This window comes from Pelodiscus sinensis, chromosome 5 (genome assembly GCF_052426305.1).
Source record: "Pelodiscus sinensis isolate ZL-2025 chromosome 5, ASM5242630v1, whole genome shotgun sequence".
Classification (NCBI taxonomy): domain Eukaryota; kingdom Metazoa; phylum Chordata; order Testudines; family Trionychidae; genus Pelodiscus; species Pelodiscus sinensis.
The window spans coordinates 119,610,724-119,623,068 of NC_143056.1; the positions used below are offsets into that span (position 1 = coordinate 119,610,724).

General features: G+C 42.0%; 1 protein-coding gene across 1 annotated transcript in view; it reads left to right on the forward strand.

Moving 5' to 3' along the window:
- The first annotated feature begins 386 nt into the window (after window positions 1-386).
- LOC102443629 (uncharacterized) overlaps window positions 387-12,345 on the forward strand; it is a 119,105-nt gene continuing 107,146 nt past the window's right edge. The window contains exons 1-4 of the mRNA XM_089778837.1: window positions 387-513; window positions 4,720-4,782; window positions 7,687-7,716; window positions 10,168-10,221. Coding sequence (XP_089634963.1) covers window positions 462-513; window positions 4,720-4,782; window positions 7,687-7,716; window positions 10,168-10,221 — 199 coding nt within the window. The 5' untranslated portion in view covers window positions 387-461. The remainder of the gene's footprint in view (window positions 514-4,719; window positions 4,783-7,686; window positions 7,717-10,167; window positions 10,222-12,345) is intronic.

The window sequence follows — 12,345 nt, forward strand, 5'->3', positions numbered from 1 at the left end:
TGCCTTTGGGTTATTGATCCCAACATTACTCTTCTCTTTATCTGGTACAATCACAGTTTACACACTACCAATCTGTATTTTTTCGACGTGATACCAAATTTGTACAATAGATATAGTTAAATGTGTTTGAACTGTTGCAAAGCATCCATTAAACTGCCCTTGGAAAAATGATAATGAATTGGAGAAGTGATGTCGGAGGGTTTTTTCTTCTTCTTTTATAAATGGCATTTAGGTGTGTTTAGCCTGATAAGGTGGAAGATCCTGTTTGGCGGTTACTCCACTTTTCCAGCTGTTGCAATTTCTGAAGTCCATGGGAATGAGGGAGGGCTTTGTCCTTCTATATATAAAGCATCCAAGCTTGAAAAGGCAAGGCTTGAAGGTGGCAGCAGCAGCACTGCCCCTTTTGAGCAGGTAGGGGCGGAGAGCCCTGAAAAAGAAACTTTCCACTCAAGGCAAACACCATGCTTTTGGCACTACTATTACTAATTTTCTGCAGTTTTCTACACTGCACAGGTAAGTCTAAGATCTTTAGCTAGACATGAGACTTCTTTTGATGGATGTTTTACTGTGTGTTAATCAAAGGAAACTAAATATTTAGTGAAAAAAGGGGAGACTGCAGTGTGGGATGTTAGAAGATTCCATTATTATACTAACAGTACATGGGATGCAAACCTTTTTCTCTCTTTCCCCATCCTCAGTGGAATTACAGTCTTTTCAATTTATATTTTTCTCATCAGAAGTTAAAAATATGAAGCTGCATCTTTCACAAATGTGATAGAAAATACAACATAGGAAAACAATTTTAAATTATTTTTCCTCCCTACTCTCTCTATTTGGACTTTCTGGTGATTGAAACTCTTGGAGGATCATTCACTGCATGGTACATAGTGAGTGAATTATGTCACTAACTTAAAAAACACAGAGCCTTACCTGGCTGATGGTAAATTGTGTATTGTGTTTGCAAACAGCAAAGGCTCTCCACCCTGCAGTAGCTCGACATACAGCACTCATATTCATAGTAGTGGGAGATCAGTATATGTACCCTCTGCAGAATTGTGCCTGTTAAGTACACTGCACAAGGTGTTAAATAATTGTTAGCAAAAAAAAGACATTTTTCTTTATTAAAGCCATTCTTTAAAAGAGAATGTCCATGCTTGAAATATGGCAGATTGCTCAAATCAATGCAGTGTCAAAATGAAATCTCTCAAAATGTTTTTCTAGCTCAGTATATAAAACTAAAAAAATGATGTTTCATTAAGGGATCTGCCCTTCCACCCCTTTCTGGCCCAACCTTTTTGGATATCATAGACATGTAAACACATTGAATCTGTAATGAACCTCTTTCCCCCCCAAGTGCTTGCACTGGGTTATTTGAAGGCCATCTTTATTTTGTGATTAATTTCTGTGTTGTTTAAGACTCTGGTTTCCTTTTTTACTATTTGTTCTATGTCTACTCCATAATTATCAGTTTTTACAATTGCTATGAAGGCTGCCAAAAATGTTTCAAGCACATGGTCCAAGCTGTTAAAATGCATAATTTATTCAGCTTAGTTTGAACAAAGCTAAATTTATTTCTTCTGTATTGTGTTTACCACACTTAATGGCCCATATAATACGACTCCAGTAACAGTACATATTATTCTTAGATCAGAGATTTGTGCTGTAACTGGAAAAAGAAAAATATGAACAATTAAAGCCTTATGTAAACTCTGAGGGCCAATTTCTGATCCTACTTGTACAAGTATAAATCCCACAATAAGTCCATTGACTTCATTAGCACCATTGTAACCAAGGCAAGAATAGGGACTATGAATCTTAAATCTAATTCAGGGGCCACATTCCAAGTTACTAATCAACACGGAGATTTGGGTTCTGTAATAAGTCATCATCAGAAGAGGCCTAAAGTGCAGTTTTAATAAAAATAAAGCTGGCTGTAAAAGTTACACCTTCGGGTTCCATATTTGAGCAGTGTCACTGATCAAATATGTCCAATTTTGAAGACAAAGAATTGTTTGTCTTACAGGCATCCTTGCTCAATCAACCTAGAATTTGAAAAATGAAGCTGTGTTTTTTCTCACCTAACCACCAGTAATAAAGATTCTGATATAGAGCCCTTATCACTGTCACTGTTTCAAGACAAGCCCAAATAGACAGTAGCCAAAAGCTACTACTATTGCAAGTCTACTTGGTTAGTTTAGGTAGTAGTTTCAATGTAGTTCCTTACAGTTGACATCCTTGGTGACTGTCACTACAGAGGACAAAGGAATTAATAAATATGAAGGCTAAACTTTTTTACCTCTAGGATAAACCATCCCAGTCAAAGTTTGAGGCACACTGATGAGACAATGCAGTTGTGTGTCTAATATAAAGGACTTAAATCACTTGCTATCATCTGGGTCTCTCTCACTGAATCAATTACCTGCCACTTGTACAGGCCTCAGGCTTTGAGGTACCTCAGTCCCTCCTGCTCTCAGACTATGGCATACAATTGTTTAGTTTCCTGTGGCCTTAAATACTGTGGTCTAAATCTGCTAGTCAAGCTTAGCATTGAACTTCAGGGGAAGGATGAATGCTTTTTGGTGGTCTGTGATATACAGGAGTTCTGACTAGATGATCAGATGACCCCTTCTGGCCTGAACTCTATGGATACTCCTAGACTGGCATGATTTTGAGGAAATACTTTTAACGGAAAAGTTTTTCCGTTAAAAGTATTTCCACAAAAGAGCATCTAGATTAGCAAGGATGCTTTTGCGCAAAAAGTGCTTTTGCGCAAAAGCATCCGTGGCCAGTCTAGATGCGATTTTGCGCAAGAAAGCCCTGATCGCCATTTTAGCCATTGGGGCTTTTTTGCGCAAAACAATTCTTCCCTGTCTATACTGGCCCTCTTGCGCAAGAATACTTGTGCAAGAGGGCTTTTTCCTGAGCGGAAGCGTGAAGTATTTGCTCAAGAAGCACTGATTTTGTACATTACAAAGTCAGTGCTCTTGCGCAAATTCAAGCAGCCAGTATAGACAGCTGGCAAGTTTTTACACAAAAGCGGCCGCTTTTCACAAAATCTTGCCAGTCTAGATGCACCCTCTGAATCTACATCTATGGCACCAAGCCTATCAAATACTGCCCCTTTCATGAATACTAAATCCACATTTTTAAAAAAGCGAGATTAAGTGTAAGTTCATTAAGGAAGCCTGAAGTAAATTAGAGCCCAGGTTGTTCTTCGATAGCTCTAATGGCTCTACTGTGCTAAGAGGAATACAATTTATTTTTGCTTGTGAAGCACATGGCTAGAGTCAGACTTATAGGGAACAGAAATGTGGAGTAAGATGATGTTAGCTCACACATTCACAGTAAATTGGGAATTTTCTCTTGAACCCTGCTCCTCCACAGATGTTGTATACAGGCCCGTTGACCCGGGGGGGGGGGGGAAGGGGAGGAGGAAGGGACAAAGGGAGCAATTGCCACTGGGCCTAGAGTTTCAAAAGGGCCCAGAGCTTCCAGCTACCAATGCAGCCCCTTTGAATTACCCCAAGATCACCAGAGCAACACTCCATGCAGCTCTGAGAGCTAGGAGGATCACACTTCATTCTGGCTACATCTAGACTGCAAGCCTCTTTCGAAAAAGAGCGTCTAGACAACAACCAGTACTTTCAAAAAAGCAGAGCACCCAGGCAGTCTGGATGCTCTCTTTCGAAAAAGCACAGTTTGCATTACATAGCGCCTTTTTTCAAAAGAGCACTTTCGAAAAAAGGCATTCTTCCTCATAAAACGAGGTTTTCCATGATCAAAAATACTGCTGCATTCTTTCGATTTACTTTTGAAAGAATGTGACAGCGGTCTAGACGCAGGGGAAGTTTTTTCGAAAAAACCCTGTAGTCTAGACACACCCTCTGTGTGGTACTAAAGGCTTACAGCTGTCGGCTCTACCCCTTCCACTCCGGGCCTTGCCCCTTTCGGGGGTGTAGAGCCATCCTTCCCTACCTGGCCTTGGGCCCTCAGTGGCTGTTAATGAGCCCGTTAGCCCTGGTCTACACTAGGAAGTTATTTTGAAATAACCCTCCTTATTTTGAAATAATAGGCAGAGCTTCCACATTACCGAACCCATTATTTCAAAATAACGGTCTGGTTATTCCAAAATCTGTACTCCTGCTTTCCTCAGGGAATAATGCTTATTTCAAAATTGTTATTTCAAAATAGCATTAGTGTGAACGCACCACTGCTGCTATTTCAAAATAACTACTCTCCAGAGTAATTCATAGTAATTACTCCCCAGTGCTTCCTGGAGCTCTAAGTCAAGGTAGCATGTCCACAATAACAGAGCCTGCCTCTGACTAATTTCGAGGCTTCCCCATAGTGTGGACATGCCATTTCAATTTTGTTATTTTGGGAGTTATTAAATCGATTTTAGTTATTTCGAAATAGTTTGAGTGTAGACATGCCCTTAGTAGCCTCCGTAGAACAGCAGTGTATGCATGTAGCTAGGCCTTGTGTGTTACATATGATTAACAAATCTTTAGCTTGTTTTGTCACATTATGCATGTTGTATAAAATTCAAAAGTAGTTCATTACAAGCTGTGCATGCATTGGCACAAGCATGCTGATTGTTGTCCATGTGACACTGTGGTGTACAGTAAATCAAAGAACAAGATGGAGATTTTAAAAACTGATGCTGCTTTCCTGTTTTGTGTTGAGATGATGACTTATCCATACCTTCTGTTTTCACAGGGCTTGAAGGGAGTTATATATCCCAACAATTTCTCCACAGGCAGAAAGAGCTACTGAAAAGAGGTAAATACGTTGACTGTTATTACACAATTAAGCTGAAGTTGTTCCCAATAAGTTCCAATCAGGATCAGGGCCCTATTGTACAAGGCACTGAACAAAACACATTCTCAGAAAGTCCCTGCTTTGAGGAGCTCATGTAAAGGGCTACCTTTATGAATTCTGACTGAAGGATTTGCCTACAAAGAAATATTAGCTTGCAGAATCCCAGAGCTTGGCTCCCCCCCATGCCCAAATGTTTACAGAGACCTTTTTCCATCTCAGAACCTGAGCCCCTGAGCCAAAATCAAATGACTCAGACCAAATGTAGGTATTTTATCCTTATGTATACATTCCCGTAGAGGGAGGTAGCAGTGCACATGACTCGAGGCAGGCAAACACCTCAGTGCTTACAGCTTTGGGAACTTTTACAATAAAAATGAAGGTATCAAGTAAGTTTAGGTATTTACAGTTTTAGGTGGCAGAGGAATGGGGGTCTTGAGGTTAGCCGTGATGCCTTAAACTGGGCTTAGTTGCCATGGTACCTGGTGACTTTTATGGCAAGTGAAGCGCATACCACAAAGGCTCACAAATAGCAATATTTATCCTCCTCCTTGCTGCCTGGGAGGTCTCAGCTCTGCCCCACCAGGGCTTCAGCCTCCCCTCTGCACCTTGTGCTTGCAAGATCCAGTGTCATGGACCCACTCCCTCATTCATCAGCCAGGAGTGTGGAAGTCATCCCCAGAAAAGATCAGGTGCTCATCCTTGTCTTTGCAGTTCTCAATTGAGTCTCTACTCAGCCCAGGACAACTCCAACCTCCCCAGCACCTTGTGGTCTGGTGTCTTGGGACCCTGAGCTATGCAGGGAGCTCCCTCCTGTTCTGCCGTGTCAATGCAGGGAGCCAGTCTCCTGCAGCCCTGCTGTCAGAGCTGGCCTTAACTGATCAGTCTTGCAGCCAGTCTTACTAGGCCATGGCTCCCATAGCAACACACTCATAAAGTGGCAATAAGGCAGCTTCCTGAACCACTATTACCAATACCATAATTTGCCTCTCAGCCATAGCACTACTGTTTCTGGCACCACAGTTTACCACAGAGTTGGAAAGAGTGAATAATATGATAGACATAAATCAAATCACAAGCACTTCTTCTGGACTCACGGTACTTAATATGTAATGTTTAATGCTCCTTAAAAAGCTGTGTACATATAAAAGTTCAGATTTTGAAAACTAATTTCTGAACTGTTTGGCAGAATTATTTGGTTAGGACCTTCCTTGCTTGATTATGGTGTAGAGTTGCCTACAACCCTTTGGGATCTGGACCTTAGCGCTTTATATGGTCACAGTGCTTTACTATTACTAATTAATATATTTGTAGTAATATTAATACACTGGATAGCATTAAAAATTGAGCATTTGCTCCCTGGCAGTGATTGTGATACCTGCTAGTCCAAGAGCATGAAGATACCACATTTCTGAATGCATTGAGGACAGTGAATATTTAGTTTTTAGTGGTCTTCCCAGATGACTTTGCTTCTGTCCATCAAAGTTATTCTGTCATTGAAACAATGACAACATGGAGCTAAGAGTCATGATACTGCTGAAGCTTCTCTCAGTCTCTTCCAGGGCTGGCTTTTCCATGAGGCGAACTGAGGCGGCCACCTCAGGTGCCAGACTGTGGGGGGGTAGGGCGGTGCCACTAGGACCCAGAGTGTAGAAAATTGTGTCTGCTGCAGGTGCAGCAAGGGGGCATGGGGGCGTCATTTAAGCTCCCTGCCTCAGGTGCCAAAACGTTGTGGACCAGCCCTGGTCTCTCAAGACATAATACAGAAGGGTCCAGATTGATGAGCAGAGCTGCTCAAACAGATTTTTCTGCTTGCTGGCAATTAAAAAAAATGGTTTAAGATGGAACGGAATATGAAATTTCTAAAAATATTTGATGAATCAAAAAGTTTTCAAAAAGTCATTAAGCTGAATGTTTTATTTTGGTTTCAAACATTTTTATATGTTTTAATTGGGTTTTTCAATATAATTATAGGAAATTTTGCACAAAGTCATTTTGAACTGAAAAGATTTGTTTAAAAAATGTCAAAATAAAATGTTTACTTTGTTGAATTTTTCAGGGGGTTTTAAATCAAACAATTCAATGAAATTAATCTGAATTCACAAATTCTGTTGCTGCTAACTACATTTTTTCTTAAAAAAAGTTTTGTGTGAAAATTTCACACCGTTGTATTTCTGAGCACTTAGAGCTTAAAAAAAGTTTTAGCTGCAAAGATGAAATAAATATGGCTCTGCATATCAGTTCTTGTATTCAGAATAAATCATATCATATATTCGGCTTATTTAAAATTCTTCCTGAAAAAATACAGTATTCTGTTTTCTTCACTTTCTATGCGTATGTCTGCACTACAGAGAAGATCGAAGCTGCTGCTATCAATCTTCCATGGTTCAAATTAGCGGCTCTACTGTAGACAAGCTAAGTCGAAATGAGAGGGGCACTCCAGTCAATGATAAATAAACTATCTTGTTAGTCTTTAAAGTGCTACGTAGTTCTGTCTTTTGTTTCAGTCGATGATGGCAATCCTGCTTCCACAAGGAGTAAAGGAAGTCGAAGGGAGAGTGTTCTCCCTTCGACTTCCTGCAGTGTGGACAGCACCAAAAGTCGAGTTAAGGTACTTTGACTTCAGCTACGCAATTAATGTAACTGAAGTTGTGCATCTTAAGTTGACCTTATTCCATAGTGTAGACATACCCCATGTGTAGTTAACGAATTGCTAGGTTCTCCCCAGAATTGGCTGTCTTTCACTATTGGATGATGAGATTCCTGAACCTAGTTTGCAAAGAGATTTAGGGTAAAAGGCACTCTATATATGTTAGATTTTTTTTATATTAAGATGATTCTTAACTGTAACTATTTTTTTTCCTTCAGGCAGCCATGAAAATGATTGGCTTGACTTAAGTGAGTATTTCATCTGTCATAAATAGGTAAAAGCTATAAAAAGAGAACCCTGAAGGGAACAAAATTTCCTGTGCAGAAGAGATTAAGCAGGAAAAATATTTTCCTCTGTCATCCCTTTGTCTGCTCATGACTTCGGGTTATCAATACTCCCGGTTTTGGCAGGAGTCTCCTAGGGTACGTCTAAACTACATGCCTCCGTCGACGGAGGCATGTAGATTAGCCAGATCAGCAGAGGGAAATGAAGCCGCGATTAAAATAATCGCGGCTTCATTTAAATTTAAATGATTGCCCCGCTCTGCCGATCAGCTATTTGTCGGCAGATCGGGGCAGTCTGGACGCGCCGTGCTGACAAAGAAGCCTTTCTTGATCGGCACAGGTATGCCTCATGAAACCAGGTTTACCTGTGCCATTCAAGAAAGGCTTCTTTGTCGGCGCGGCGCGTCCAGACTGCCCCGATCTGCCGACAAACAGCTGATCGGCAGAGCGGGGCAGCCATTTAAATTTAAATGAAGCCGCGATTATTTTAATCGCGGCTTCATTTCCCTCTGCCGATCTGGCTAATCTACATGCCTCTGTCAACGGAGGCATGTAGTCTAGACACACCCCTAGAGGCTACTACAGCCAATCCAGGAGATTTTAAGTTGCTAAAAGTTTAGCAGCACAGTGGGGCTAAGGCAGGTTTCCTGTCTGCTCTGGCCCAGTGCCACTCCCAGAAGCCAGCATGTCCCTGCAGCCCCTAAGTGGGAGGGCCAAAGGGGTCTCCATGCACTTCCCCCATCTTGAGCACCAGCTCTGTAGGGATGGTGCCTGCTGGTGAGGGAAGCACACAGAGCTCCCTGTTCCCCCCGCACTTTCAGGGGTTGCAGGGAGGTACTTGCCACTTCTGGGAGTAGCACAGGGCCAGGCAGACAGGCAGTGATGCTGGAACTATTTTGAGGGTAGGGGTGCTGTGCTGTGCCCACCACACTTGTTTGTGCCCTGCACTGCCACAGTCTGGGGGGTGGCATCTAAAGTTGTTAAATCTCCCAGACTGGATGGACCAGATGTCATTGCCGCAAATGATATCTGGTAGCCAGTCTGGGACAGTTGGCAACATAGCCACAGCTGGAGGTGGCTGCAGAACTTTGAGCTGGCAGTAGCAACCCAAGCAGCAGGGATACTTCCAGGGATGGTGGGCTGCAGAGCCCATGAGGATGGTGGGACCCCGGGGGTGGGGGGTGAAGCTGTCAGGATCCAGGACTAGCGAAGCCAACAGTGAGTCAGCAGCAAGGCTGGGCTCTGGGCACGAGGAAGCTGGATGCAAAACTTGGAGGTGCTGCACCTGCTCCCATACTCAAACCTCCTGTGCCTATGCAGACAGAGAGCCTGCCTTAGCCCCACTGCACTGCCAACCAGGAATAGCCCAAAGCAAGGACTATCTAGAACCCCTCCTGCACCCTAAACTCCTTGCCCCAGATCAGAGCTTCAGCTATACCCAATTTCCCTCCCAAAGCCTGCACTCCACACCCCCTCCTGCACTTCAACCTCCTGGCCCAACCTTGAAACTCCCCAGAAACCAAACTCTCTGCCTCAGGCCTGAGGCACCTCTCAGAGCCAGCAGGTCCAACTCCCTCCTGCATCCCAACCTCCTTCCCCAGCTTGGACCCGCCCGCCTCCCCCCACTAGCACCCAAACACCTTCTCAGAGCTTGCTCCCGGCATCCCCTCCTGAATCCTTACCTCCTGCCCCAGCCCAATGAAAATGAGTGAGGGTAGGAGAGAGTGAGTGACAGAAGAAGGGAGGATGTGGTGAGCAGGGTGAGGCTTTGGGTGAGGATATTTGGGGTTATGTGCTTAGTAAGTCTTAGACAGTTGGCAACTCAATCATGATTTCTTACAATAATTAACTGAGCCTTATTCTTCCCTATATACAAAATGAATGAATGTCTGCTAAAGTCACTCAGCAAAAATTATACTCAATATACTGATTATATGGCTTTGGCATTCCCATTTATTATTTACCTACATTCAAATTTTCACTGAAACACTTTACTTCTACCTATCACAGCATTCCCTATATCTATAGAACAGCATTTCTCAACCCCCTTTTTCGAAAGAACCCTGTAAACCTCATTTTTTCAGGAAAAAGGGTTTTTTTGAAAAAGGGTTTTTTTCTTGAAAGAATCCCATGTAGACTGCTTTTTTTTTTAAATCTCTTCCGAAAAAGCAATCGGCAGAGATTATGCAAAAGAAGCAAGAGATTTGTAAATCAGCATTTGCATTCCTTTATCAAAAGAGGAATGTTGTCTAGATGCACCTTATATGTCCCACTAATACCTTTTTAGTAGAAAACTGGCAAGACCCAAACAAGCTAGCCATGTAAGCTCAAAGCTGAGCATTGTATTCATGGTAAAATATGCAAGGTTTGACTGGAAGGATCAGTGGCAATGTTTAACCAACTCCTATTTTCCAGATGACAAAAATGAAGAGTCCTGGAGTGGACAAGATGAGACTATGCTGCGTTCAGGTAATAGTTTCTTTTACACTTGTTGGATAAAATAGATGAATATTTTGTAAGCACCTTCTTTCAGAAGGAGGTAGGAGGTGACCGTTATATGCTTTAAAGTTGATTGAAAAATAAAACAAAAATGTCATGGAAAATTCCAAATGTTCTGAAGTTGTTTCCAGTCTGCAGATTTGAAATAGGATGGGTGATTCAGTGCAAGGTGACTCATATAATCATCTTTATAAAAATAATCAATGTATATGAGGTTGAGGTTTTCTAAAAATAGTCTTAAAATTTGTGCTATTACAACATTAGATTAAAATTTATAATAAATGTTCTTTGAAGCAATCCCTCCCCCCAAAACAACTATTGAAAATAAAGGTTCTAATCCTGTTAGCAATTTTATCAAGTTAGCTCTCATGCATCATTGACTTCAGGTGCTTAAGTATGTACCCCTAAATGTTTGCAGCATCAAGACCTAAAATTCTTTTATTTTAAAGTCCTCTTAGTGCAGGGGTGGACAATAATTTTTGACGGGAAGTCTCTCCGAAAATTGGGTAAATGGTCAAGGATTGCACTCTTCCATGATATTAATGGAGGAGGTGCAGGATCTGGGATGGAGATTTGGTGAAGAAGGGAGCTAAGGGTAGGTGATTGAGGTCCAGGAGCTGGTGTGGGGTCTGGGAAGAAGTTTGGATGAAGGAAACGGTTGTGACATGGGCCATTGGATTGGGGTACAGGAGGGGACACAGGGTCCAGGAAGAGGAGCAGGGTCTGGGAAGGGGTTGTGGGCTAGGGCAGGATAGACTTGAGACCTGGGGCAGAGGACTGAGCTGCAGAGGAGTGCAGGATCTGGGAGTGCGTATGGGTACAAGAGCAGAGCCGCAGAGGATTTGTGTTGTGACCTGAGACAGCGGTGCTCAACCTGTGGGGGTTGTAGCTGTCTTCTGTGGGGGGGAGGGGAGGTGACACAGCACTGTGATTCAGACAGTCAGTAGTGCAGGGAGTGGCATTTATTTAAAGGGGCCACGCTTTTTTGTTGTTGTTCTACCAAAATTTTCCCGAGAGTTACACCAGGAAAAAGGTTGCGCACCACTGACCTGAGACATGCAGGAGGGGATGCAGAGGGTTTGGTTTGTGACCTGAGGCAAGGAGTGCGGGTGCAGAAGAGAGTGGGGTGCCAGGTGTAGGCTCTATCAAGGAAGTGCTTACCTTAGGTGCCTCCTGGCCTTCAGCCCAATGGGATCCTGGGACAGGCTCCCTGCCTGCTGCGCCCCTCCATGCCCAAAGCAGCCAACTACAGGGTCATGTGCATCTCTACATGCTGTGCGCCTGTGACTTTAAGCCACAAACCCTGGGATAGCCTGCTTTTAGAATCAAGATATTTATAAGACCATGATAAAGTCTTTTAAACATAAATGAAGATTTAAATGTGAACATTCTTGGTAAAATTTGAATGTCTAACATAGGAAACTAAAGAACCGAGTACAAAATACCCTCTTTAGAAATCTAAAACACTGAAATGAGATAAAATTCAAACACCTACAACATGTAAATCCTTTTAAAACCAGTTTAAATACCGTTTGTTTGTATGCTGTTTTTAAAAAAGTATAATTTTTACAAATTCTGATTCTAAATGAAGGCATTCTTTTTCAATTTCTAATAGCTGAAATGGTTACTAAAAATATTATGAAGCCCATTACCAAAATGGTTATTTGAATATTGAATTTTAATTATTCAATACCTGTTTTGATTAAAAATTGACTAAAATGTTGGGAAAAAATCATTACATTTTAAGGGCTTTTTAAAAAATATTTCATTTTGACAAAAATATTTGAAAAAATATCATCCAGATTTTTCATTTTAGAATAAAGACCACTGACACTGATGCTAACATGCTCAGCTCTTATAAAAATCTGACCATTTCTTTTACTGTCTGAATGGCAACTGAGCTTTTTAGAAAAACGTGTCCCAATCTGGGTACTGACAATTTTTAGAAATCTGACCATGAGTGAATTATTCGAATGCCTTTATTGAATTTAGGGGGTTTTGGCAAACCACAGCACAGTTCAGTTCACTATATTTTATCTCTTCTATACTCCTCCAAGTCCCTCGTGGCATGTCTGGAAGAGGCCTAACCACATG